Source organism: Carassius auratus, chromosome 27 (assembly GCF_003368295.1).
Source record: "Carassius auratus strain Wakin chromosome 27, ASM336829v1, whole genome shotgun sequence".
NCBI lineage: Eukaryota > Metazoa > Chordata > Actinopteri > Cypriniformes > Cyprinidae > Carassius > Carassius auratus.
In genome coordinates, this window is record NC_039269.1 from 28,372,991 (window position 1) to 28,399,992 (window position 27,002).

A 27,002-nucleotide genomic window follows, 5' to 3' on the forward strand; every position below is an offset into this window, starting at 1 on the left:
AGAGATATTGTGCATTGTTTGTTTTGTTTACTTGGCAAAGCTTTTCTTAGCAAGGACTGTGCACTGATATTAAAAAAGATAAAAATAGCTGGATTTATTCAAAGCTTAGAATTAAGTTTTGAATAAGACTGCTGTGGGATTTGTTCAGGAACAAAATATCTTTCCCATCTCTCAGAAAATGTACACTAAATAAGTGCATAGAGTGACCTCAGAAAACATCTGCTATTAAACCAGACTTAATAATCCATTCATCCGTTATCTAAACCTTTACAGAGTCACGGGGATGCTAAGAATTTTAAACTATTATACATTTAATAATAATTGCAATTACTTTTATTAATCAACTAATGTAACAGTGAATTTTTATTTTTTGAGTGTGTGTAGTCAGTTACCCTCAAGTTCACACAGAAGTCCTATTAGAGAATGAACAGGTTTACCGTAATCTATCACTTTGACTTTTTCAGACTATCACAATACATTTATCTTTATTTTAGATAATATATCAATTCTTGAAAAAATGTGCTTGAGTTATCTTTCTATTTGTTATCTAATGCGAGGATATTCATACATTTTTAAGCCTGGCTTAGGTGTCCAAATACATTTTGGGGGCTGCTGCATCCATCACGGTCCAAACTGATTTTTCCGTATCCTTCTGAAGTTTCTGATGCAGTTATTGAAATTATAATTCAGTATAATGACACACACTTCCCAGCTATCCATCAGGTGTCCACAAATATCCCCAGCACATTTCCAGTCAGGCGTTCAGAAATTGCAGTTAAAACTTAAGTAAATCTTAAGTATATATATTCAGCTTCAGTGTAGTGCTAACACAATAAAACAAATCCCTGTAACAATGTTTTCTTGATTATGTATACATCTTATAATGCATTTTATGATCTCATGAATTATACACAATTATTATACTTCTCTGTTTATTTTTACACTTTTAGAAAGTATGATGCATTAAAACACATGACAAACAAATATTCTAATGCCTTTGGTCACAGTTTTTTATGAAATGATGCAATGCATTACATCACACGCCTTTAAAATGCATTATTCATATTGACTTTAAGTAAATTGTTACCGAATATTCCATTTAATCTACATATTTTTTTTATAACCTCACGTAAAATATGAGTTAGAAATAAGGATGAGTTATTTCGATAGTTCATTAACTTAATTATTCAGATCATTTGTCAATGAATTATTGCATTGAGTGTTTTAAGGTATTAATATTAACCAATATGCACACATAAGGGTAAATTACACCCATGATAATCAACTCCGAAATATATTAAATTATATATTTTGTGTGTCTGTACAGGTTGACGCTGATGATGTCCTCACTAAAGAAGAACAAATCAATCTTCTGTTCAACGCAAAACGAAAATGTGAACGAGCCATCAAGTCCAAACATAAAATCACTGGTAAGTCAAAAATATCTTTTATCAAAACTGAGAGTAACATATCTCCAGGACGGCAAATGTAGATATCTGCTGTCACCGAGCACTATGTATAGTGCAGTTATACTCACCTTCAGGTCAATTTAGCATTGCTGAACTGACATATTTGATAAACGCAGCAGTCGATAAATGTGTGTCTGTAGGGACGTGATCTGGGGTCAGGCTTCCGACGTCGAGACACACACAGTCAGGATGATGCTAAAATGAACTGGCATCGATTGAACTGTATCTCTGAGCAACACTTCATCAGACAGAGCCAAAGCCAACAGAATTCATTAGTTTCTATTACACTGACGTGACACGACGCTATTGAAGATGTTTACCAAGATAGGCAGCTTTCTGTCAGAGTCCTGCTTTAAAAATTCACACAGAAAATAATTCTGTACCAAAACCTGTCAAAACTATTTCAGTTTCAGTTCAAAATCTGAAAGAACAATAACATATGTTTACTTCCTAACCAAAAGTGACGTGTTAAATGATGTGATGTCCAAGGGAACTTATCTTTACAAATAAGTGCTTTATGTTTTTTCTCCTTCTTGTTCACTTCCCTACAAAGTCAAATAGCTTATATAGTGCCGATATTACATAATATAATAAAACTATTTCTCAAACAAAATTTACATTAGTTGATATTCAGATAACTACAAATATGAGATATTATGCTTGACATTAACAAATCATTAGTTCATGGAAATTTAAATTGTTAATAATCTTTTTATTAAACGTTTAATTCGTAAATTAGTATGCCCTTTTAAAATAGAAATTATTAAGAAACTATATTTGATTCGTAATAGATCTATATATATTTAAATAGCCACAACTGTGAAATAATATGCTTGTAAATGAACACACTGAACATAATGAATAACAGATCATTAGTTAATGGAAATTAAAATGCTTTTAAAATTCAATTTATGATCATACGGTTTTCAAATATCTACAAATGATTTTAACAGATGTATTAACAGCTTCTTTATTAATGTGCATTTGCACACATTAAAATGCCATTAAACCAGTGGTTTACACTTATTAAAATAATTGATATATCATCTAATGCACATTTTAACCATGTTTATGCTGACATGTGTGATGTGGTAAACCTTCAAAATCAAAATATGATTCAGTAAAGTCTGTAAAGTTGACAAATTTGCATTTTTCTACTACTTTACAAATCGTTTATTAATTATCTGTTCAGGCTTCTGCAGTCCCCAATCTAGTCGAATCTATTCATAGTTTATAAACGTTTGCTGTTAATTATTTAGTATCTTTATAGAAATTGTACCTTTGTACAAAAATTTGAGTAGAGCATGATTAGTTCAGAGCATTTATAATCTTTCTTCTTTATATAATGTTTAATATTTTCATTAGTGTACATCTACAAACATATTAAATAATGTTTGTTAATGATTTATAAAAAAGAAGTTACCAGTGATATATTTCTATATATAATTTAATTAAAGTGTTTTTGTGTGTCATATCCCTACTCAATGACCTAATGTCGTGGTGTCTGAAAGATATGTTGGTATTGCGACATCAGAAAAGAACGGCTAAATGTAGGCTGGAAAATAGCGTAGCGCAGTTGTGTGTAATCCCTTTTATGTGATTTGCCATGCTAAATAGAGATCTGGGAATAGAGAGTGTGAAAGGCTTTCATTTTTATGGTAACCTCAGTTTCCTTTCACTGTGGTGCCCCGTCTCAAACACATTTTAAATAAGGTTTTGGCGGCCTATTGTCAAAGGCAGACTGCTGTATTATTTTCTTCTCATCACAGGCTTGTTTTACTAGTGTTAAGTCACTTCTGTCTCACAGCATGAAACAGTTAAGGATGTTTATGTCCGAGCTGGAGTGAATGCTGAGGAGTCTGGAGGACAGGTTCTCACACAATGGGAATATGTGTTGAGTTTTCGATCCAAGCCGTAATGAAACATGACATAAGCTGCGGCGCATTAGTCACACAGAAAGAGGACGTTTCCAAGACATTTGCAAGACATCCTGTGCTTAAAATAATTATGCGTGTTTAAGGATTTCGAATTCAAATTAGAGTATCACCTTCTGCGTTTCATGATTTTAATATTTATATAAAATGGTTTAACATATGCTTACGATTTCAGTTTTTTCAGAAGTAGTAATGTTTTTTGCCAGTAACTACTAGCCATTATTTTATTTTTAGGCTTTTGTGTTTGTCCTAGACAGATTAAATTATTGTGAGCAGATGGTATGAGGACATGCTGCAGACTACAGGCCTTTCTTTTTTCCCATCGCAAATCAGCTTGAAGAGACATTTTTATTAAAAAATGATAATATTAATATAAAAATTACAAATAAATCACTAATTTACTTATGTTTAATGTCTGCAGTTCAATTTCTTAACATTATTTAATAAAACCTACAGCATTTGTTATTCTTAGTTAATGTTAAGATTAGCATACCCTAACCCTAAGATCAAAAGTTGTATTTGTTAACAGAGAACTGACATGAACATAAGCACTTTTTTAATAACTAACCTTAACAAATATTAATCAGTGCTGTTAGAGAGTTACTAATAATTACAATTGAGACCTTATTGCAAAGTTTTACCAAAAGTGTTTTTTTTTAAAAAAGGTATTCATAATTCATCCAGTTCTCACTATTAACAAACTACAACCTTTGCATCAATATAAATGTGCTGCTTATTAATAGTTAGCAAGGTAGATGTTAAGCTTGGTGTAGTATTAAATGATCTAGAATATGGTTATGCAATTAAAGCAATAATAAGTGCTTCATAAATACTAATAAACAGACAATATGCTAATAAACAACTTGTTAATAACAAGAACTGGTCCTGTGTCCAATGAACATTTCATCATTAGCTGGATATTGTTTAATTATTTGTGTAATCTCTCTCACTCAAACTCTTAAATTACTCAAAAAATAATAATAATTAGATTACTTTCTCTAAAAAAGAAAGTAAGTTTTGCATTACTTATTACCAGTTTCGTTCTAAATCCCATATATATTTTAATTATTTCAATTCTATTGCATAAATACTTAATTAAACTGACCAGAGTATTTAATGGGCAAAAGTTACTTAAAGACAAACATTCACATTAGATGTTGATTACATCTTGATGTTAAATCCATTATTGTTTTATAAACAAATTTTATAGTCTATACCGTTTTTAATGCAGTTGCATCAGAAGTAACTGATTAAATTACAGAATAATAAAAAGTAATACCCTACTTTACTGTTTCAAGGGAAAAGTTATTAAATTACTGGAATGCATTGCCACACTGCTACTTATCCAGGATTCACGACTAATTCAGAAATCATGGAAATTCATTAGTCAAAAATGTGTGAACCTGGTTTAAATTCAGACACATAATTAGTAGCTGGTTAATTTCAATGAAAAAGAAATGGAAGTGAAGATTGATGTGGCCACGCCAGTGTTTATGCTCAGTGCTGAGTTGTTCTCAACAGAACTTAGTCTTGAGTTCATCCAGCAGCAGAGGGCTTCATGAGACAGTAGATGCTTCTATGTGTCTATAAGCAGCCACAGGTCTCAGTGCAGCTGGATGCTGATGCTGAGCAGAGACTCGTCTGAGCTCTGTCACACCTAATGCCTCCCGACATCTCTTTCGTGTCACTGCCAAGATGGACAGCTGTGCTTTTACACTCATTTCCAAAGTCTCATTTACTTTGGTTTGAGGATTCGTTCAGAAATATGAAATGATGAATAACAGAGAGGGATAATTATAATAAACAGTGGGGTCCAGAAGTCCGAGACCACTAGCATATATTGCATTTGTATTAAGAAATGTCTTAAACAGCTCTTTTTAACTGTAATTAGGTCATAATGATTCTGTAAAATAGTATACCTGATCATTTTATCATATGATTAAGTTTGGAATACATGTAATTCAGCTGTAAACAAATATGTGAATTAGGGTTCATATAAACAAAATTGTAGAATCTGAAATCTTGGATTCATTTGGATTAATAAAAACTGTTTTTCATTTTGTTTTGTTATTACATATTTTCGTACAAATCCTTTTGTTTGTTCAGGATGTTCAATAACTGCGTTCAGACTCAGAGAATGTAGAAACAAATCCACATTCCTTTAAGTTTCATGCAGCAAAGTAATAGCATATGTCCAATTTTAAATCATAGTATATATATATATATATATATATATATATATATATATATATATATATATATATATATATATAATTAAAACAAAGAGATAAAGCATGACTGAAGGCAACAAAAGGAAAAAAGGAAATACACCAAATTCAAAAATAAACCTACGAAGAAACAGAGAATATATAGTGCAAAGATGTATGTTTCGCAGTCTTTTAATACTTGTGAGATATTATACATATATAAACAGTTAACAATATATAATGTGTACATTTGTAGAACATATAAAATAAGAATGGATGAATGAATAAATAAATGTGAATGATAAAGAAAAAAGAAAATTGACGATATTTTATGATGTAATTGATGTATTGATAAAGTTAAGTTGTAAATAGTAAATGGCTATTGTTGTGGTTGTAGTCACCATTGACATCTTCAGAATACTACAAATACATGTAACAATCATCATGAATTTTTTTTAATGATGTTTTATCAGATCTGTTCAAAGCACCCCAGTAATGTGAAGGGATGTTATTTGGGTGAGATATTCTGTGATCTGGTCTTTGCTCTCGGCCCTGTGCTGGGTGGATCTGAGTCAGATCTGACCGGTTTACCTGATGACTCTGCGCTCTTTCTGGTGGCTGTTTTCTGACCCCTTTTGGAAGGGTGCACACGTCTTTCTGATCATAGAACGTCTATTGAAATTAGGCTAAGCGTGTAACCTCTGAGACAGAGCGTGCCTGATGTCATTTTGCTGTTTCTGAAGTGCCGAGACCAGATGTGACTGCTAATGGTTACAATGCATTTTGTATTTGGGTCGATTATCTAACACTTTTAGCTTTTTGTATCTGGATCGATTAATTTAATTTCTTAGAAGTAGCAAGCAGTGATTGACAGAGTTAAGATGCTTTATGATGTTTAAAAAGATACCATGTATTATTTAACAATTTAAGAATTATAAGCATTTGGGTAAACTTGGTCACACCCATATTTGATTTATTTTTAAAAGGAGCCTGTAATAGCCATCCAAATAATAAAGTTCAACATTTTAAACAATATTGACCTAGTGAGTCCAGAGAATTATATGACACTTGTTTTGAGTGAAAAACCTAAAACTGGATAACAAAAGTATGTTTATATATATATATATATATATATATATATATATATATATATATATATATATATATATATATATATATATATATTATTATTATTATTATTATTATTATTATTATTATTATTATTATTAGTTGCAAATATAAGATAAAGAATTTTGGTGAAAACGGTCAGCGCACCTGGCGCATGGTCTAAAATGTATTATTTAAAGTTTTAGGGATTTCAAGGATTAGGGATGTAGAATATGGTCTATGTTCTTTATAAGTAATAATAACCAGCCAATATGGAAATAATAATAGGCATGATAATAAGCAACTAGTTAATAGTGAGAATTGGTCCGTAAACTAAAGTGTTACCCATTTTCCTCCTAAGGTCTTTTAAAGCAGGTCATATCATTGTGTGTGTTTTATTTTCTCAACAGTGTTAGAAGTTATTGTAGCATCTGGGATTGTAACAGCGTTTAGCACGGAGAACAGAATTTAATTTCCCTTCCCATGTTTTCTCAAATGATGCACTAAGCACTCATCACTGTCACCGCCATCACAGCAATGCTCAGTGTTCTCTTGCTTTTGTGAGGAATTGCCAAAGACGTTTCTGGCCCAACTACAATAATTGCATGTCATAGCACATTAAGGAGATTTCCTACAGGAGTGGCAGTAAAAACAAGTCTATTTTCAAGAGTTCGTCGTCAGAAGGAAACGGCTAGCCCGCTACATCCCTCCGTCTTGCTGAGCGTGGAAAGCCATGAGGATTGATTCAGCAATGGCTTTGCCTTGCCCCTGACCATGTCTTTGTCAGACCACCCTTGATGCTTTATGTGCAATTCATGTGGCATTCTCCACTAACCTTCGAGCCAACTATTATTAGACCATCGCATCGTTGTGCGTATCTGAGATAGTTTGCTCAGCAAATAGTTAGCTGAGTCGGTTTATCTATTCTAGTCTAGGCTGGAGGTGGCAGAGCCCAACCTCAAGTCAAGGCCTGGCCTCAGAGCTCGCTGCACTGCACAGCTCTTATTTGTTATTATTGCACATTTGTGCTTCGGTTAAGACCAAGTCTCCATGGCGGGGCATGAACAAGGTTCTCATTGAGTGAGACACTGAGGTTTCAGCATGGGTCGCACAGTGCAGGGATGTGGCTTCCACAAGCCCTGAGACTCTCTGGCCTGTGTGTGAAAATAGCCTGACGCTCAAACTTTGCGGTTGGGTGTAAAATAACACCACCAGATTGCTATAAAAGCTTTCATATATCAAAACGCCGGCACAATTCGGGCCAGGCCCAAATCTCATGCGAGAAGGGGGCGAGAAGACAAATATTATTCAGAAACCCCAAATGACATCATCAATAACCACAGCCTCATCAGATACGATGATAGCTTCCTCGTAACCTTGGATTTCGGGAAACTGTATATGTGATGTTTCTGTGTGGAGTTATATCTGAAACCACTGGGCTATTGGAGGCGGTCTGCGGCTTAATGCTCTATATATAAGACATAAACTTAGATTTTTGGCTATTGTTATTTTGGGAATGTGAAACACACATGGCACACTCCCTCCAGGACAAGCGTCCTTCGAAACAGGCCTGTTGTCTGAAACTCTCCTTTAATTACATTCGCAAAAAATTGACAAGCTGGTCTCCAGGCATATGAAAAGAGCTCCATCATATGCTTTGATTTTCCCTCTGAAAGTCTTTAATTACAGGCATAGGAAAATAATGAATCTGCAGGAAAGCCATACGCCGAGATTTATCCTTAACTAGTTATTTGTGGCAAGTTAGGGGCAGCTGGTTTCAATAACAGCGATGGAAAGCAAAGCCAGAAATACTTGCGTTGCCAAGAAAATGTGGAAAAAAACAAAAAGGCATTTCTGTGGGGAGAGAGGACCCAAGAGTGAGATAATTCTCAACCAAACTCTACTTGGTATAAATAACTAGTTCTGTCATGAAACGGCACAGTGCATGAAACTGTAAGGTCCTTGAAGGGATAGTTCACCCAAAAACAGATTTGTAAAAAAAATTTGGGTTTGTTTTCAATGAGTGTATCATTAAACCATGCTACGAATCACACATATCTAGCGTTTATGCCGTTCTCATTGCTTGTCAGAGCAGTGGCTGTAGATATGTCTTGGCAGTAGATCTGCTTGTTTTAGAGGGCTATATTATCCTGTCCATGCCATGTGTGGGGATATATACATGTTTATTGATGCTGCAGCTTGTTTCATATACTCAGAGAAGCATGTAAATATATTGGCTTGTATTTTTTATTTTATTTTCTCTCCTGCTTTGTTGGAGGGTAATGTCAAGTATGCTCTTTGAGCACCAGCAGCTTGTCTATGTATATATTGGTAAGTCTTTGTACTTACAATAGTAGCATCAATATTCTATACCTCCATAAGCAGATACATTACAATGGTCACATCCATTATTGCTGTCATGATAGAACTATCTAGTTCAGTCATTAAACTCTAGATAGTGCAGGGTGATAGGGTGATCCTTTACATTCTATAGAATCTACTAGCTGTCATTTACTACATGACACAAGATAATTGGTCTCTGTTGCATCTGCAGCTAATGAGCATGATGCACAACAGCTAAATAGTTTGGTTTCGTGTTTGCTATAAGCAAGTTTTGCAGCACACTATTAGTGATGGCCGATTCGTGAACGAATCGTTCAATTTAACCGGTTCTTCTTAGTGAACCGGTTGAACCAGTTCACCAAATCGAACTGAATCGTTTGAAACGGTTCACGTCTCCAATAAGCATTAATCCACAAATTACTTCAGCTGTTAACTTTTTTAACGTGACTGACACTCCCTCTGAGTCAGAATAAACCAATATCCCGGAGTAATTCATTTACTCAAACAGTACACTGAATGAAATGCTGTGAAGACTGAACTGAAGATGAACACCGAGCCGAGCCAGATAATGAACGAACACGCCCACTGCTGGAGCGATTCTCGTTCTCGAGTCAAGAACCGGTTGCTTCGGTTTTCGGATCACCAGTACACTCAACCGAGAATCTTTTCTGTCGGACGCCTCAGCGTGAAGCCAACTGACTCACAGCATGTCTGATTCTTTTGGTGATTGATTCTGGTTCTGTACTAGTAATGTTATGAGCGCGGGTATTTCGAGGGCTTGGATGAAGGGCAATCTGGCAAAACGTAAGTTCATTTAATAACAAATACATCGCAATGGATTATGTTTAGTAAGTGGATCATGGTTTCTGCGCTGATGACACCTAATTTATTTACTTTATATCTTCAAGACTTAAATCCTCATATGCACATTATTGCTGTTACTGTATTTGGGTGTTGTTGCAAAATTCAAATGTAAACCTTTCATGATTATGAGGTTTTTAACTGACTAAAGTTATGATTACTGACTTTATATATTTGAATGTTTGATAGACGTGACGCCATTACGTCATCACCAATGACGTCATTACGTCGAGCGTAAAAGAACCGCTGAACCGGTTTTTTCATCGAACCGTCCGAAAGAACCGGTTCGCGGAAAAGAATCGAAATTCCCATCACTACACACTATCAGAAATCCTTCTTCTCCACCAACTCCAGATGGAGCAGGCTGATAGGTGCTTTACGTGCTTTATGATAGCAATCACATCATTTACTACATGGCACTAGCTGATTGGGCCAATGCCAATGACCTCCCTGCTCAGCAATTAAATTTTTCGATTCAATGTTTTCTGCATCAGAATCCCTCCACCTCCCCCAGCTCCACCTGTCTAGGTGTGCTAATGATGATTTCATGTAAGTTATTTGTGCAGCAGCAGTATGTATTAAATTCTCTATTATTAGTATTAGTATTATCTAGAACAGTCTTGAAACTCTAGATTGCACAAACTGATAAGTCTTTAACACGTAACCTGATAGCTGTCACATAATTTAATACATGGCCTGAGCTGATTGGTATCTGTTGCATATATTGTTGCAAAGGGGAAGATTTCTAGTACATTTCTGGAAAATTGCCAGGAATTTGTGGAAACTTCAGTAAAAATGTAGAAATCTTCGGAAACTTTCAGAAAGTATCCTGAATTTTTACTGGATATCGTCTGCCTTTTATATTCGTAGTTGCATCTGCTGCAAGTGAGAATTGCTACTGAACAGTTAAATGGTTTGATTCTGTGTTTTCTGTATCAGAATCCCTCCACCTCCCCCAGCTCCACTTATCTAGATGTGCTTCAGGATATTAAAGGTATTACATGCTCACAGAAGCATGGACGTTTATGTATCGGCAGTAGCAAGTCTCAAAGCGTGCTCTGTAACCGCAATAATCAGCTGCAGCAGTAGCATGCATAACAAATATATTGCGCCAAGATCAAATGCGTTAATACTGGCAGACTCATTACAACACTGAACTATTCAGAAAGATGTCATAAAATAAATAACTGTAAGAGAGTGAGAGCCAAATGAGAATCGAAACCAGGTGATGAGTCCAGACAGAGAACTGTTGACATCAGACAGGTCGATAATCAGGCAGGCAGAGCAGTTGAAAGTCAGGTGGTGAGGAAACTTCAGGGACTGAAGCAGGACTTGTCAATGACAGAGAGGGGTCGTAAATAAGCAGCCAATCCAAGCAAATCCAGGGGTCAGAACCTATGGAGCACCCCAAAGGCTGGGATAAACAAGCTGGCAGAATCCACTGGGCTAACTCAGTTGATGGCTAGAACACAAACAGCGAGAGGTCACAATAACCGGACAAGGCTAGACAACTAAAAAGCAATAGAGTACGGTAAGGGACACAAAGGATGCAATACAAAATGTGTGGCAGTAAACGGTCATGTATAGGAAGGAAATAACATAAGGAACAGGTGAAAATTAACCAAATGAGGACTAGATAAGTACTAAACAAATGGGCATTGTAAAGGGAAACAAGGAGGCCAGACAAGAGGAGCCTGCGCACAAAAAAAATCTGAATGAGCTTTATTGCCAGGATGTTTACACATACGAGGAATTTGTTTTCGTGACAGGAGCTCCACAGTGCAACAGAATGACAACGACAGAACAGAAAACACATAATAAAAGAATAAAAATAGAAATAAGTAGGTAAGGAATGACAATATACAAATTGACAATTGTAAGTCAGGTATATTACAATAAGCAGTTATGTTTGTACAGGTATATTATGTGCAAAAATTTAAGTGTAAACTAAGTATGTGTGTTAGATAAAGTGTATGTGTATATAAATATAAAGTGTAGTGTGTTCACAGTTATTATCAGCTGTTCATAAGATGGATTGCCTGAGGGAAGAACTGTTCCTGTGTCTGGTCGTTCTAGTGCTCAGTGCTCTGTAGCGTCGACCAGATGGCAACAGTTCAAAGAGGGAGTGTGCTGGATGTGAGGGGTCCAGAGTGATTTTAACAGCCCTTTTGCTCACTCTGGATAAGTACAGTTCTTGAATAGACGTAAGGGTTGTACCGATGATTCGCTCAGCAGAGAACAGCTAATATCGAAAATCATTTAGAAGTGCATATAAATGTGTTAGCTTCAAGACCTTTATTCAGACTCATTCAAAACTTTGGCATATTGTATATTGTCATTAATGTATTTCCAGATCTTTATTTAGACTTTTTAAATCAAAAGTGGCCATTATTCATACTTATATTCAAGAGCAGACTTTTAAATAATGTGGATGGTCTAAATCTTAGCTTCGTTCTTTTGTTCCTACACTATTAGGAGTGTTGAATGACATCTCCAACATAGAACTGTAGGTTTTTACTTTAATTTGTCATATTTCTGAGTAAAAAAAAAGATATTTAAAAGGTCCATGAGCTGTACTTTTATAATGTTTTTTGAGGAGCACGTATAATGCTTGCACTGTACATCAAAAACTGCCATCATAGAAATAAATGTCATTTTCTACCCAGTTTTTAGTCCTCAGATTTGAACAGTTTAAATGGATGCATCTCCTTTAAAACTTCAACGTAAAGACCCACTGCTATGATTAGCTGGCATTTTCACATCTAAACAAAGTATTATACTTGGAGCTACAGTATTTGAATTTTTTTTTACACCTGTCAAGATTAACTAAGAATAAAAAGTGTTGATTATAATAATTTATTCAACTCTACTCCCATAAAAGATTGCAGTGCTAATAATTTTAGCCGCTCAAAGCCATGTCTGTTGAATGCAATGATCTCAACAGACTCAACAGATCTAACTAACGTGCGATCATAAAGTATTATTCAGCATATATATCAAAACTGCCTAACGTTACAGATTGAAATGTCAATCCAGGCAGTGGTTTATGACTGTGGTTTATAACACTGACAGCAAAAAAAAAATCAGCAGACTGTATGAATATAAATGCAAATTCACTCTCTGACAGTAGGTGGCACTTTTGAACAAGCAGAAAATACACTGGTTACCCCTGCATTCATTTCCATTCATTCCTTTTCTAATGACTCATGATCAGTGTAACATGGGTTTGTACACTCAATAGTACTTGTGTCAAACTATCCGTACTTGAAAAAGTAATGTCAGGTCTGACTGAATTAGACTGGAGTGTCTCGAGGAGACAAACAGAAGTGGTCACAGGAGATGCGTTTGAAATGCAAGGTGGAAACAGTGTGCATCTTGACTTGGATTATTGAAAATGCATCTTTATACCAGGTAGAATTAGAGTATAAAATTGGAGATTACACAAAATGGGCTTCTGTTGATGCTGTGTCTTTAAAGTCAACACAAAGCCCTTTTTGTTTGTGTTTGTGCACAATTAAAAAATTTCATAAAAATGTGTCCTTTTGCCATAAACTGTAACAACGTTTATGAATGCTATTTCATGTTGGCTTTCAACTACAATAGAAACACTGCATGTAAAAGACAAACAAATAACAGTGCTGTGAAAGCTAGTGATTGTCAGTTTCTGTTCTGTCTGAGTATATCGAGCAGATAGACTAGTAGAGATTGTAGCACTGTCACTCTGCTAAATGTGTCCAAGTGCCTTCTGTCAACTACACTGTATCCTCTGACTCTGTCCACAGATTGTGGAGGAGGGTATTCATGTTTTGCTGGAGTGGGTGGGTTGTGTAGGTTCTGGAGTGGAAGTGTTTGCTCTATCTACATGTCAATCCTGCTTTGTGTTATAGAGGGTTACTGCATGCCGGAGTGGGATGGCATCGTTTGCTGGCCCGAGGGACTTCCTGGAAGGATGGTGTCCACTGCCTGCCCAGAGTACATATATGACTTCAACCACAAAGGTGAGCTTGCATCCACTGACCTGTGGCTAACTGGTACCTGTCTAATGCACACGGCGCTCTCTTGACATCTTCCAGCCTGCACATATTTGGTATAAACATCAGTTTATTGCCACCTCCAAAATCTGTGCTTTTCTCCTCAGTTCATCATTGTTGGCGCTCCAAGTTCTTGTCTCATCTTTCAGACAAACATTTTGAAATATTTCCATACATTTTTACATGCTTGACTTGTATTCATAACAAAAACAGGGTGTGTTTTCACAAAGCAGATGTATTGTGGACCTGGACAGTGAACTGAGCACTAGCAGTGCTGTTCCTAGCTTCATTACATTTACATTTATTCATTTAGCAGATGCCAAAGTGACATGTAACCACGAGGTAATAATCCAAGGGAGAAAACAATACAAACCAACCCAGGCTCATTGGAAATACGTACTTTAGGCAACATTTCTGCAACACAGAGCGTTTGTACCTTACTGCATGTTTTCAGTAAATTAAAATGTAAATGTCCAGTGAGTGGTGCTTAAATGTGTATTCAATTAGAATTTTTGAATTTGAATTTGTTCAATTTATTGCATTGGTACAGGCATATATTCAGGCAGGGTTCAAAGCGCTTGACCTCACAAGTGCCACACTGTATCACATGAGCTACAATTGAAACATAAAGAAAACGCATATATTGTATATAAAGCTGTATATGTGATGGTACCTTTTAAAACGATTACTTTTCGAATCTCACAGCCTGTTAAAATTGTTTTGAAGCCATAACAAAATATTGTGCAAGGAATTGTGCAAAAATAAGGTAAACTTATTCAACATTCTGGCCCTGTAAATCATACTTTGAGTAAAAATAAATAAAAGTGGTTGGAGTTTTACTGCCTCCAGTGGAAACTACAACAGTTAGTATGTACAGGTACGTTTTTGAGATTTACAGAAATGTAGGTAGATGCATGTATTTCCAATGATACAAACAGTGCTACTGTAGCTTTACAGATTGTAACTGCGTAGGGTGGTGCTATTCTACAGCAGTAATCAGTGTTGGAAGAAACACATTACATATGATGAATGTTATGCAATCAGACAGCTATCTGGAAAGAAACAATCGAGCTGTTGGTAAGTTCACCCACACACTCATTTATTTCCTGATAAACTATGTTTTTCCTATTTCTTTTGATTCAAAGAGTCATATCCAAAATCTGAAGAATGATTCAGAATCGGATTTGAACATTTATTTACAACACTCATATTCATCACTTTGATATTTTCACATATATAGCATAATATACCTAATAAACTGCCAATTTGCTGCTTATTGTTAGTAAAGTAGTTGTTAAATTTAGGTATGGGGTGGATTAAAGGATCTAAGATATGGTCATGCAGAATAAGGCATTAATATGTATTTTACAAGTACTTATAAACAGCCAATATGCTAGTAATATGCATGCTAATAATCATCTAGTTAATAGAGAGAATTGGTCCTTATATAATTGGTCCCTAAATAAAGTGTTACTGTATATTTTCTAATGTTTGCATGTATATGTTGTATTTTGTTAATTCTTGAATTAACACAATAATGTAACACTCTATTGCAATAGGTGAGGTTTTCTAACAGATGAATCAAATTGCTTCCAAACAACAAGCTTCCTTGTTAAACAGTGTTTGCAACAGAGCTTTAGAGATCCATTAATTACACTAGAGACCTACACATGAAAACACTAACTGGGCATCTTACTCAAATCTGTCTTCAGTGGTGTTCTTTTAAATATTTTTGATCAATAATTCAATCCATATTTGTAGCACTGTTTGATGCTAATAGTGGTACACATTGATAATTTCATACGCTGTGGCTCAATGCTGTCAGTCTGATTGAGAAATCAATACATGGGTGTCCTAAATGAAGGATGCTTTGTTAATGTATGTGTTGTGCTGTATCCACAGGACATGTGTACCGGCGCTGTGACTTCAATGGGAGCTGGGAGATGGCATCAAATAACAACAAAACCTGGGCTAATTACAGCGAGTGCGCCAAATTCCTCTCCCATTATAACCCGGACGATGAGAGGGTAAGACCTTTCACCTTACAGTTGCTGTTACCCACAAGCATTCTGAATATGTAAATTCGATACCATCACCCAAAACTGAATTTTCTGATTGTTTGCTGATTAATTCAGAACATGCCTCATTGTATTTCTCATGGTGTCTACTAAGTGTTTTCTTGCACATTCTGACTGAACTGGTTTTGTGCCGATTCACGGAGGAATTATGAAGGCAACTTCAAATATATAAATGGATGCAGTGCATAGAAATGTACCTGGACAATGACTAAATTGATGTGTGTTTGAAACATCCTTTCTCTACAACACTGGGCTACCATTACTTGTGTTGTTTCACTCAATAAAGAGTAGCTGTGCTAATATTACTGCAGTGACAAATAACTTCTTACTTCAATGCGTTATTTAAACCACAGAGAGTCTTTCTAAAAGTACAACATAAACATTAAATGCTTAAATGTTATATATATATATATATATATATATATATATATATATATTGAATTTACTTGAATAAACTGGAATCTAGTTTATATTTCTATAAACTACATAGCCAAAAATACATTGTATGGATTTTATTGATTTATTAATTTGTATGATTGTTTTATTCAAAATTATTGATTTTTCTTTTGTGCCAAAAATCATTAGGACATTAAGTAAAGATCATGTTCCATAAATGTCCTACTATAAATATATTAAAACTTAATTTTTGATCAGTAATATGCATCACTTAGAACTTAGAAAATATTTAGAAAAATTGACCCTTATGACTGGTTTTGTGGTCACATAAAAAAAAAACATGACTATTTTTTTTTCTGTTTAATTAATCATATTGATTATTTAATTAGTAGAAACAGTTCCATATTAAGGATTAGTGTTGTCACAGCACCAAAATTTCTGTATTTGGTACCGATACCAGTGAAAATCCACGGTTCTCTGTACCAATTTCGGTAACAAAGCAAAACACAAAAATATGCTAATAAAAAAATTCTAATACACACACTTATTATCACTAAAAATAAAACCAATGCCATTCTTTATACTTATTTACAATTGTGTTTAAAGTTTTTCTACAAGTTAAATAATTATGAAAAACAGTAAACAAGTTTCACCCAAATTTAATTTGTCTTTTGATTAATGAAATTTAAACACATTTTATTTAATGGTAAATAAAGGGGATTTGCTATTAAAATTAAATCATGGAAGAAATATTGTGTGATTTATTTTTTGTTTAAAAAGTTGTATTAATTTTTTCAACATTAGTAGCAGTATCACATACATTCTACTAAATAATAATATATTTGTAGCACAATGCCTTTATGTAAAAATGTTATATTCCTTCACTATAGTTTCTGGTATATTCAAGTTGATATTTTTGCATAAACTGAGAAGCATGTTAGTGTTTAATGTTTAATGATGTAAAAAGAGTAAACTACTGTAAACTAATTATCTAATTTCCAGTTTCTGATAATACAGCAAAAATGAGTCATAGTCACAGCGTAAGTGGATGAAGTAAACTTGAGTTACATATACTGTACATGAATTTAACGTAATACAATTAAGTTGACAAATGTTCAGCAATTGTGTTGCTTTAGCTCATTTTAATTAAGTACATTGAACAAGCAGCAAACATGTTTTTTACTGTATAACCTACTGCTTCATTTAGCAATAACTGCACAATGCAAATTGTGCCAGATTATTTTTGTAAATAAGAAACCAGTGTTGTAGTCGAAACCAACAAGTCTGGAGTACTCAACACTGTAAGAAACAATGCTAAATTAACATAGTTTACATAGAAAGTGTGTGTGCACGGAGAAGAATATCAGTGAATTCATTTTAAAAGTGAGACGCAGTAGATTTTCAGGATTGTGCATGCTAAACTGGACTGCAGGTGTTTTGTGAATATGATGCAGGTATTACTGTTGGCATTCATGTGAAAAAGAGTAGCAACTGATTAATGAATTCCCCCATCAGTGTTTACATTTAGATTTGGTCCTTACTCAAAGCTGTTGTGTCTTCAGAAGACCTACAGACTTGGAACAACATGAGAAGACTTTCTTTCATATTCCTTTAAAAGTCAAACCACATTATGAACACAATTCATTAGTCATCAGTGTTAACACTGAAGTTTTTGTTTGTTTAGTTTTGTTTAGATTTGTTTCTGTCGTCTGTGTGCTTTTCATTTTGGTGTCGACGGGCAAAAGGCTGAGCTGTGGGCTGAACTGAACTATTTATCATTACGATGAGGAATGCACATCAGCTAAAGCCTCAGTGAAAAACTATTCCCCTTCACAAGGCTGAATTGAATCAATGGAATCAGGATAATCAATGTAGTTCAATAGAAAACGTCTGGATTACTGTGTAGATACTCTCTGTAGCTGCTTGGGTTCATGTACTGTGTAAAGCAGAACATCTGACAGGATTTAACTTCATAAATGTCTTGTTATGGTGTCTCTTCAACACCATCAGCTAATGAATCAGTGTGATTCTCTAGGGCTTCAGACGCTGTGGCCACCGACATGTTCTTGTTGCATTATTATTCAAACCTATAAGGCTGCAATGTGGCTCTAATCTTGTTTTCAGAAGCTGCGTCTGAAGTTGCATTAGGTATGTTCACACAGACCTTCAGACTCAGAGGTGGCATGAATGCATTTACACTGCTACTCTAGATATGAAATGAATACCACCTGTAAGTGGGGGCAGTATTGAGTGAGTCATTCATTCATCCAATTCGTTCAAATGGCTGATTCTTTCAGGAAAAACATCACCCTTGCTCATATGATTTTGTTAAATCATATTGCATTATATAAAGGTAAGACAAAAACCCATACAGAGGGCATTTTGTCCATTTTTTGCATTTAAATTTGAAATATATTTTATATTATATAAATATGTTTTGTCTGGTTTGGGTCACGCCATGCTCTGTATTGTATATTTCATTTTGCTCTCACAGTTAATTTTAGATTAATGACTGATTTACTCTGTGATAGCTCTGATATATCTACCACAGGATAATGAAGTCTAAAATATTGCAGAGCACTCATCTTTAGTTCCACAATTTGACATGAATAGATCAAAATGAGTAATTTCTCTGTATTATGTGAATTTCCTGATGAAGTGGATCATTAAGGTAATTTGCTCTAATTCAGTTCGGACATTTACTGTTACGCATCATTGCTAACATCTCATTTATTCATCCATCATTCAGGTCTGAGCAAGCTGTCCTTTTACCATCATTAGTTCTGGATCAATTTATTCATATTCATAACAATTCTGTCACAAAGGCTTTCCAGATTCGATTCCCAGATCCTTGATTGCTCTACGCACAAGATTTATTTGTTCAAACTTTCAAATAACCAATTGTGGTTTCCAGTTTTTTATTTGCCACTTTTTTGGAAGATACTTTCCTTTGATCTGTAACATTGTTGGGTGAATGTAGGAATCTGTATTTTGAGGTCATGCCTTTTTGCTTCCCAAGTCTCAAGAGCCACTTCTGCAGTTAATGAGAAGTTCATCCGAGCAAATGAAGCGCTTTGGAGTGCAGCGACTCAACAGCTCTAACACAGCGCTGGGTTTGGCCATCGCATCTCATGCTAAATGTTAACAGCTGGCAAATCTCTTGTTCTATCAGCTCCAGATTGCTCTCCTCTAATGCACACCGCTGATCCAGCTCGCTCTCTTGGTGCGGTTGCGATGTGAACTTGCTCGGCTGCCTACAGCCTGAAGTAATCGCAGTTGAAAGCGTGGCCGCTCACCGCTCAGCTTTTGTCGAGTCTCTGAACTTCCAGACAAACAGTTTTTGCAAGAGGCCACCGGGTGTCAGCTTGCTCTCCAAATAAACAGTTGCACTTCTGGCAAAAAAAAAACAAAATGCCAAAGGCAGAGATTGGATAGGTAATTCCTTCAGCAGCTCTGCTTGTGTTTACACACCAAAAGATGCAATGCTTCAGCTTTGAGTTTAAGCCCAAACAGAAACATGGTGTAAATAGCAGCAAACATAAAGTACCTGGGATTGTTTCAGACAAGCTCATAATATACTGTATTGAGATTAAGAATTCATTAAAAGGTTCTATATATAGCACTTTCATATCATTGCAATTTTTCTTCTTCTTTTTTTTTTTTTTTTGAGTGCTTTGTCCTCATTTATAATTCGCGTTGGGTAAAAGTATGTGCTAAATGACTAAATGTAAATGTAAATGCTAACTGCAGCTATTTCATTTATTGCTATTTAACCTAATACATGCTCAATATATGATTTGTTTATACTATGATTGTCTGTTTTTATGCCAATTCTGGTTTTCTTGCTTGAACACCAAGACCTTCAGCTGTTTTCCATTCTGTTATTTGCTAGCTCTAGTTCTAGTTCTCACTTTCTTATTCTTGTCCTTATTCTCAGGAGGTTTTTGACAGACTTTACCTGATCTATACCGTGGGCTACTCCATCTCTCTGGGATCACTTATGGTGGCGACAGTCATCCTAGGATACTTTCGGTAAGAAAAGCCCTCCTTCTTGTTTTCACAGAGAGTTGACAAAGCCCTTCACAATGAAGAATTTTAAAAAGCAATTTTAAGGGCATTTTCCTCAGTCTGGGAGTTGTACAAAAATGGTATTGTTTGGACGAAAATGGCACATCAAACAAGACGTCTATGCATCAAATATTCTGGAGTTGTCCTTTTACTTGATGTTTTACATTTTTTTATTTTTCTCTTTGATTCATATAGTTCTTGCATAAAGTTTGCAAACAGCATGTCAGCTTTCACAGCTTTAACACTATTATTGTTCCTGCTGAACAACAGAATTATTTTGCAGAAATTTTTGTCAGTTTGTAAAACAGTTAGACATAGACAAAATCAGAATTTGGATGTATAAACTCTCAAAGAATCACAATTCTGACTATATTTCTCATAATTGTAAGTTTGTACAGTATTCCATAATTATTCTCACAGCTTTGATTTTATACCCCAAAAATTCAGACTTTTTACTTGCAGTTGCATGTTTATGTCATGCTATTTTCACTTTTGTCTTGCAAATTAAGAGAGTTCAGCACCAAAACGCATTTTGCAGTGTTGCTTTTCCTCCAAAGCATTCGCTGCATAAACATTGCACTCTGTCAATAAATAGAAAGAAATCGCTTAAACACAATAGAAGTGTGAAATTGGTCTTAATCAGGGTTCTTAGGCTACAATCTAAATACAATATACATGCCCCATTTTGTTGACTAGATTTGTTTACTTGATGCACGTTTTATGCTATCCACATGCAGACTTTGTTCATGTAGATGCATTTATCACAGACTCCAGCTGAATGTCTGCTAGCAGCCCATGTTTACATGCTGGTTTGATGGAGAAATGATTTACAATAAACTAAATGACTTGGAGTCTTTTTTCTTTTCTTTTTATTTTATGTTGAATTGATGTGTGCTTTTATGATCATGAGACACGAGCAGAACAAGTGTAAATCATTTGTAACCCCCATTTTAGTAATATTTAATAGGTTTATAGTAACAAAGCACTTCTAAATCATTAGAAAGCTACTAGTTTATAGCAGTTAATTCATAGTTTATTATTTTTGTCCCTACATTGTTAATACATTATGTTATGTACAAATAATGAGTTCCTCAATGTAACTGACACACAGAAGTAAACCAGAAGTAAAACAGTTGTCAGACATTAATTGCTAATCGCATTAATACAAAGTATATGAAGAGTTCAGATGCAAAAGCCTCTAAGAGCCCTTTGAAATTTTCTTCTAAAATGAGCGTTGTGCATGGTCAGTAATTTCACTTTTTTTTAATGGCAATGAATAGGTAACTTGCATTTCCATTAAAGTGAAAAAACTGAACCTAAACATAGAGAAAAATGCTTATTTTAGAAGAATATATATCTATATAGTTTGCAAATGTATACTTTATTCGCTGTATACCAAATTTGACCTAAACTGTCCCATCTGATCTATGCATGGCTTTGAATGCCACAATGGTTCAGGAGTTAATGTTTTTGCAAGTGTGCTGAAAGTGACTATTTTACATTGAAAATTTCATTAAAACGTTGTGTTTTGACTTGACTGAAGCGATCGGTTGTCCAAACGAACGCCGTCAAATGAATGCTTCTCTAATAGTTCACCCAGCATGTGTACTGGCCCTTTTTCAATATTAAGACATATGAGTGCATTTATTACTTTTGCGTTCAATCGTTCCATTTTCATTGCTAATTAATGCAAAGAGGTTCCCTTCGTTATTTATCCAGCGGGCTTATTCAAATAAAGGGTCGGGTCGTGTGCCGAACGAGCTGCTGACAGGTGCCATATTAGCTTGACTCGGCTCCAGTGCTCTGTGGTTTTAAGAGCCAGCCCATCGCCTGGGCACCAGGAAATGCAGGTCAGGAAAATGACTTTAATAAGGGCTCGTCTGGGCCACTGCTGATGGGCTGCCAGCGTTTCCGTGCTCTGCGCTCACAGTGTCAGTAGTATGGTCTCAGGTGCATCAGCCATGCAGCACGGGGACTCTCAAACATTAGCTCCAGTGTTTGAGACACGCTTCGAGAAGCCAGCATCTACACGGATCAGCTCTCCGGAGCTTCCCGATCAATAGTTCCCAATGGGACGGTGGTTAAACAGCAGTTAGTCTACTGACGAAGAGGCAAGCGATTCCACACAGCTGCTCTAAACCTCTCCAGAGGAGCGAGCGGAATAACAAAAATAAACCCAAAGGTTTCATATTTCAGCATGCCTGTCTGAAAAAAAAAGAAACAGAGACCGGACTGCACACCTGAAGTGTGCATTTTGCACATTTGCAGATTTTAATCACTTTATTATTAGTATTATTATTATTATATGTAAAAAAAGGAATGGCTACTGATCACAAAAGAAAATGGCAATTATACAGTTTGTTGCTACGATGACAAAAAGGTTTAAAAGTTACATTTTTAGCCTTAGTGATGTAACAATGCTCATCAATGTCTAAGTGAATAGGACGGCCAATCAAATTAAAGTAGTCAGGGTTTACTTTTCACAGAAGCAGAGCGCGACTTCTGGAGAAAAGTGTCAGTTTTAAGGGTGAAAGAATCTGAGGGAAGATGGAAGTAGTAAAACATCTAATGTAAGTGTCAATAAAATCGAGTGATGCACACTATGTTTTGAATTGAAAATATGGTATAATTTACCGGATTTGTGTAGTTTCTATCTGAATATGATGAGATAAGAAGTGTTTAGTATTGTCTACACACTAGGCTTTCAAATAACAGATTTAATCAAACAAATTGGACTTTGGCTTTCATTTTTGTCTAGCCTTTTTTTTTTTTACTGTCCTTAATTTGAAACCATAATTTCTCCTTTAGTACTCTGAGTAACACTTTAGATCAGGGAGCACATATTCACTATTAGCTGTATTTTCCCTCAATAAACTCCTAATTTCCTGTTTATTGCTAGTAAATAAGGTAGATGTTGTTATAGATGTGTTTAGGTATGGGCTAGATTTAAGGGATCATGTAGAATAACACATTAAAAAGTGCTTTAAGTACTAATAAACAGCCAATATATGCTAGTAATTTGGATGCTAATAAGCAACAGGTTAATAGTTGTGATCTAAAGAGTGGAAAACCTTGACAAATCATTTGATTTCAAATATGTGATTTTAAAAGCCATGTAAGCTAAATCTTAAAAAAAGGCATGGAAATGTCCTGAACATTGTAATGTGTAATGTGTGCCCTATGACACCAAACTCTTTTGTCATTTCAATTTAGCATTTAGTATTTCATGATTTTGCACTTACTTTTGATCCGGACATCCTGTTTACAATATTGATTTTTTACAAAAGTGTCATATCTGTAGTGTTAGCATGATATGAATATGTAAATAGCATGGTTATCATTAATACAGTATATTTCAACAACTAGCAACCACTCAGTAAATCATACCAACAATCATAATAATATAGACAATTCCTTTTGATTCCATGCTATTTTTAAAATATCACACACAATCTGTGGTGATTGTCTAGCGTTGGACCAAAGCAAACACCCACAATCATTTTTGACCATTTTTGTAATTGTTCTCTTACAGCACAAATTGATCAGTGATTCTCATGAGTGGATCTTGTTTGCGATCGGTGTTGAATGAAAGGGGCATTTTAATGCAGACATTTAGGTGCCTGTAGTCTTTTAGTAGACATCAATACTGTATCCTTTTGAGACAAAAGTGCCATATGACATTAGCTCCGATGGCAAGACATGAATAAACATACAATATGCATTTGGCTCTAGCACAATTATGGTTTTGTACATAAGCATTGAAGCATACAGGAAGGATATGTTGGCAACATCTAAAACGCAAACATTTTTACACATGAACAACTGTAGAAATGTACAAATGTCTATGAATTTTTTTAAGGATTATCAAATACTGAATTGAGTAGTATAATATATCTAAAACTGTGCATATTTACATTATATGTTAGCTGTGCATTATATTATAACTTATTATATTATTGTTATGTGGTTAGCTTTAGGCAGAGGTGGCTGGAGGGCAAACTATATAATATGCATGCACAAATATATTTACATTTGGTGTAGATTTACTTGTGAAGTAAATATTACTCACAAATATTCATGATTTTTCAAGAGATCAGGATGCAACATAATTTCTTTCAGAGGACTGCATCAAATCTGAAGGAGCTTTAATAGACTTGCTCCGGTCAAACTAGTTTGAGAGAATCTAGACAAACCGAAGGGAATTTGGGAAACACATGCTTGCAATTTTGTTTTTATAGCTTACGTTTTGAGTCCTACATTTTCAACATTTGTGCTTTCTGAACCTTTTAAATCCAAAGAATGTGTTACAGTCAGCGGCAGACTCATCTGGCTCTAATTAAGATTAGTTTTGTTCTTCTAGCCTCTGTGAAAGGGCACTGGAGAGCAACTAAACACACATACACACACATAGCTCCGAGTATCTGTTATTTTCTAAAGGTACATTAATCTGCAACATTCTTCGTGATTTCATGAACCTTGATACCTCGCACTATTTACAGCTAATTACAGAATAACCCTTGTTTGACCTGATTTCTCTTTCTATCTTTTATGTTTCAGGCGGCTGCACTGCACCCGAAACTACATCCACATGCACCTGTTTGTATCGTTCATGCTGAGGGCCGTTAGTATATTTGTGAAAGACGTGGTGTTGTACTCTGGTGCTGCTCTGCAGGAAATGGAGAGCATCACTGTGGAAGATCTCAAATCCATCACAGAAGCTCCTCCTGCCAACAAAACCAAGTTTGTAAGTGCAGCACACATACAACGATCACTGAAGTCCATAACAGAGGAATCTCACATTGTGTTGTTGCCATAGTAGTAGTAGTTTGGGAGCCTCGTTACCCTCTGGAGCCATTTGTTGTTGACTGTAATGTTGTGCGTAACCAGGAAACAGGGTTTTCAATTAAGTTTTAATGTGAATTAAATTACCTTCCTTTTTAATTAAACATTATAATAATTAAGACTATTATAGTAACTATGATAGTTACTCAATACCTAGTAACTGGAAAGATTGTGGATATTCTCATTTGGCATGAATATGGGTCCCAAGCCAAATAAAGAGATTAGGATATAATAGAGAGTCGATTGAGCTTCACACAGCACTGTGTCAGTCGCTGATGCTATAGGGAAACACCATTTTCCATAAATACTGATGCCCTATTAAATCAAACCAATGTCTCACACTGGCCTATGGCATTGGAGCGTGCCAAATATAGTGCCTTTATTTTATTTTACTCATGTTAATTGGGTAACACTTTAGTTTAGGGTCCAATTCTCACTATTAATCAGTTGCTTATAGCATGCATATTCCTTGTATATCGCTGTTTATTAGTACTAATGAAATTTAAATTAAATTAAAATAAATTTATGCATTAAGCGACTTACAGTGCATTCAGGCTATCAATTTTTACCTATCATGTGTTCCCGGGAAATCGAACCTCCAACCTTGGACTTGATAGAGCAATGGTCTACCAATTGAGCTACAGGAACAAATAAAGCACATATTAATGCCTTATTCTGCGTGATCATATTATAGATCCTTTAATCCTACCCAGTAGTACATAAACTATTTATAAGCAGCGGATGAGGAGTTTAATGAGGCAAATGTCATAGTTAATAATTTGTTAATAGTGAGAACTGATCCCCAAACTAAAGTGTGACCATTAATTGTTTACAATTTGTTTTAGCACTTTTTACCTTGATATATCTCTCCATGTTGTGTCCATTAGAAAATGTTGCACCAGGGGATTTAGAGCATGAATGGCATTTCATCCCCTCTTTATACTTGTAAATCGCTAATGTGACAAATAAAAGCTCTCTTATCTTGAATATAAAGTGGCTATAACACCAAATCCTCAGCATCTTTCTCATTCTGACATTGCTCAACCGGAAGACAAGAAGCCCTGGAATATCCTTCTGCTGGAAACAAAATTCCAGTGATCCAGTCATTATCCTTCTGTGATCCATTGAGGAAGAGTACAGATACATTCACTCATGGATGCATTGTTTCAAATGTCAATCCTTGAGTAGTCCTAATGTAAGGGTCCCTCTTCCAGTCATCTGGCATGAGAGCTGTCTTTTCTCCCTTGGGAGATTCCACACCGAAGCGTTTTGATGTGACAGGCTGCCCTCACTGTAGGGAAAATGATTCTCAGGATGCTGCTCTCTAAGCTTGCTCTTGTTATGAAAGATGAGCTATCTTCATAGGTTGTCCCACTGCCTTCATTTTCCTGTTCTCGTGAACTGCGGAGGAAGAGCAGTCGAGCCATGAAGTAGAGCAAGAGGGTTTAAGTGAAGAGCTCACATCAGCTCAGGTTCTTTGAGCTCTTTGTTCCTGGATTTTGCATCCTACCCAATTATTTTCACTCGAGCTGATCTCCACCCCTGCTTCGGAGATTGTGATTTGGTCACATTTTGCAGATTGGGTGACTGGGGAGGATGCCATGTCACTGGCAACCTGACAAAGAAAGATTGTCCAGCATGGTGGAGTCAAGAATCCGACACAAAA

At 35.4% G+C, this 27,002-nt stretch overlaps 1 protein-coding gene across 1 annotated transcript in view; it reads left to right on the forward strand.

Moving 5' to 3' along the window:
* pth1r (parathyroid hormone 1 receptor) overlaps nt 1-27,002 on the forward strand; it is a 75,975-nt gene that overhangs the window by 39,233 nt on the left and 9,740 nt on the right. The window contains exons 2-6 of the mRNA XM_026207008.1: nt 1,328-1,430; nt 13,809-13,919; nt 15,855-15,979; nt 20,364-20,458; nt 25,052-25,238. Coding sequence (XP_026062793.1) covers nt 1,328-1,430; nt 13,809-13,919; nt 15,855-15,979; nt 20,364-20,458; nt 25,052-25,238 — 621 coding nt within the window. The remainder of the gene's footprint in view (nt 1-1,327; nt 1,431-13,808; nt 13,920-15,854; nt 15,980-20,363; nt 20,459-25,051; nt 25,239-27,002) is intronic.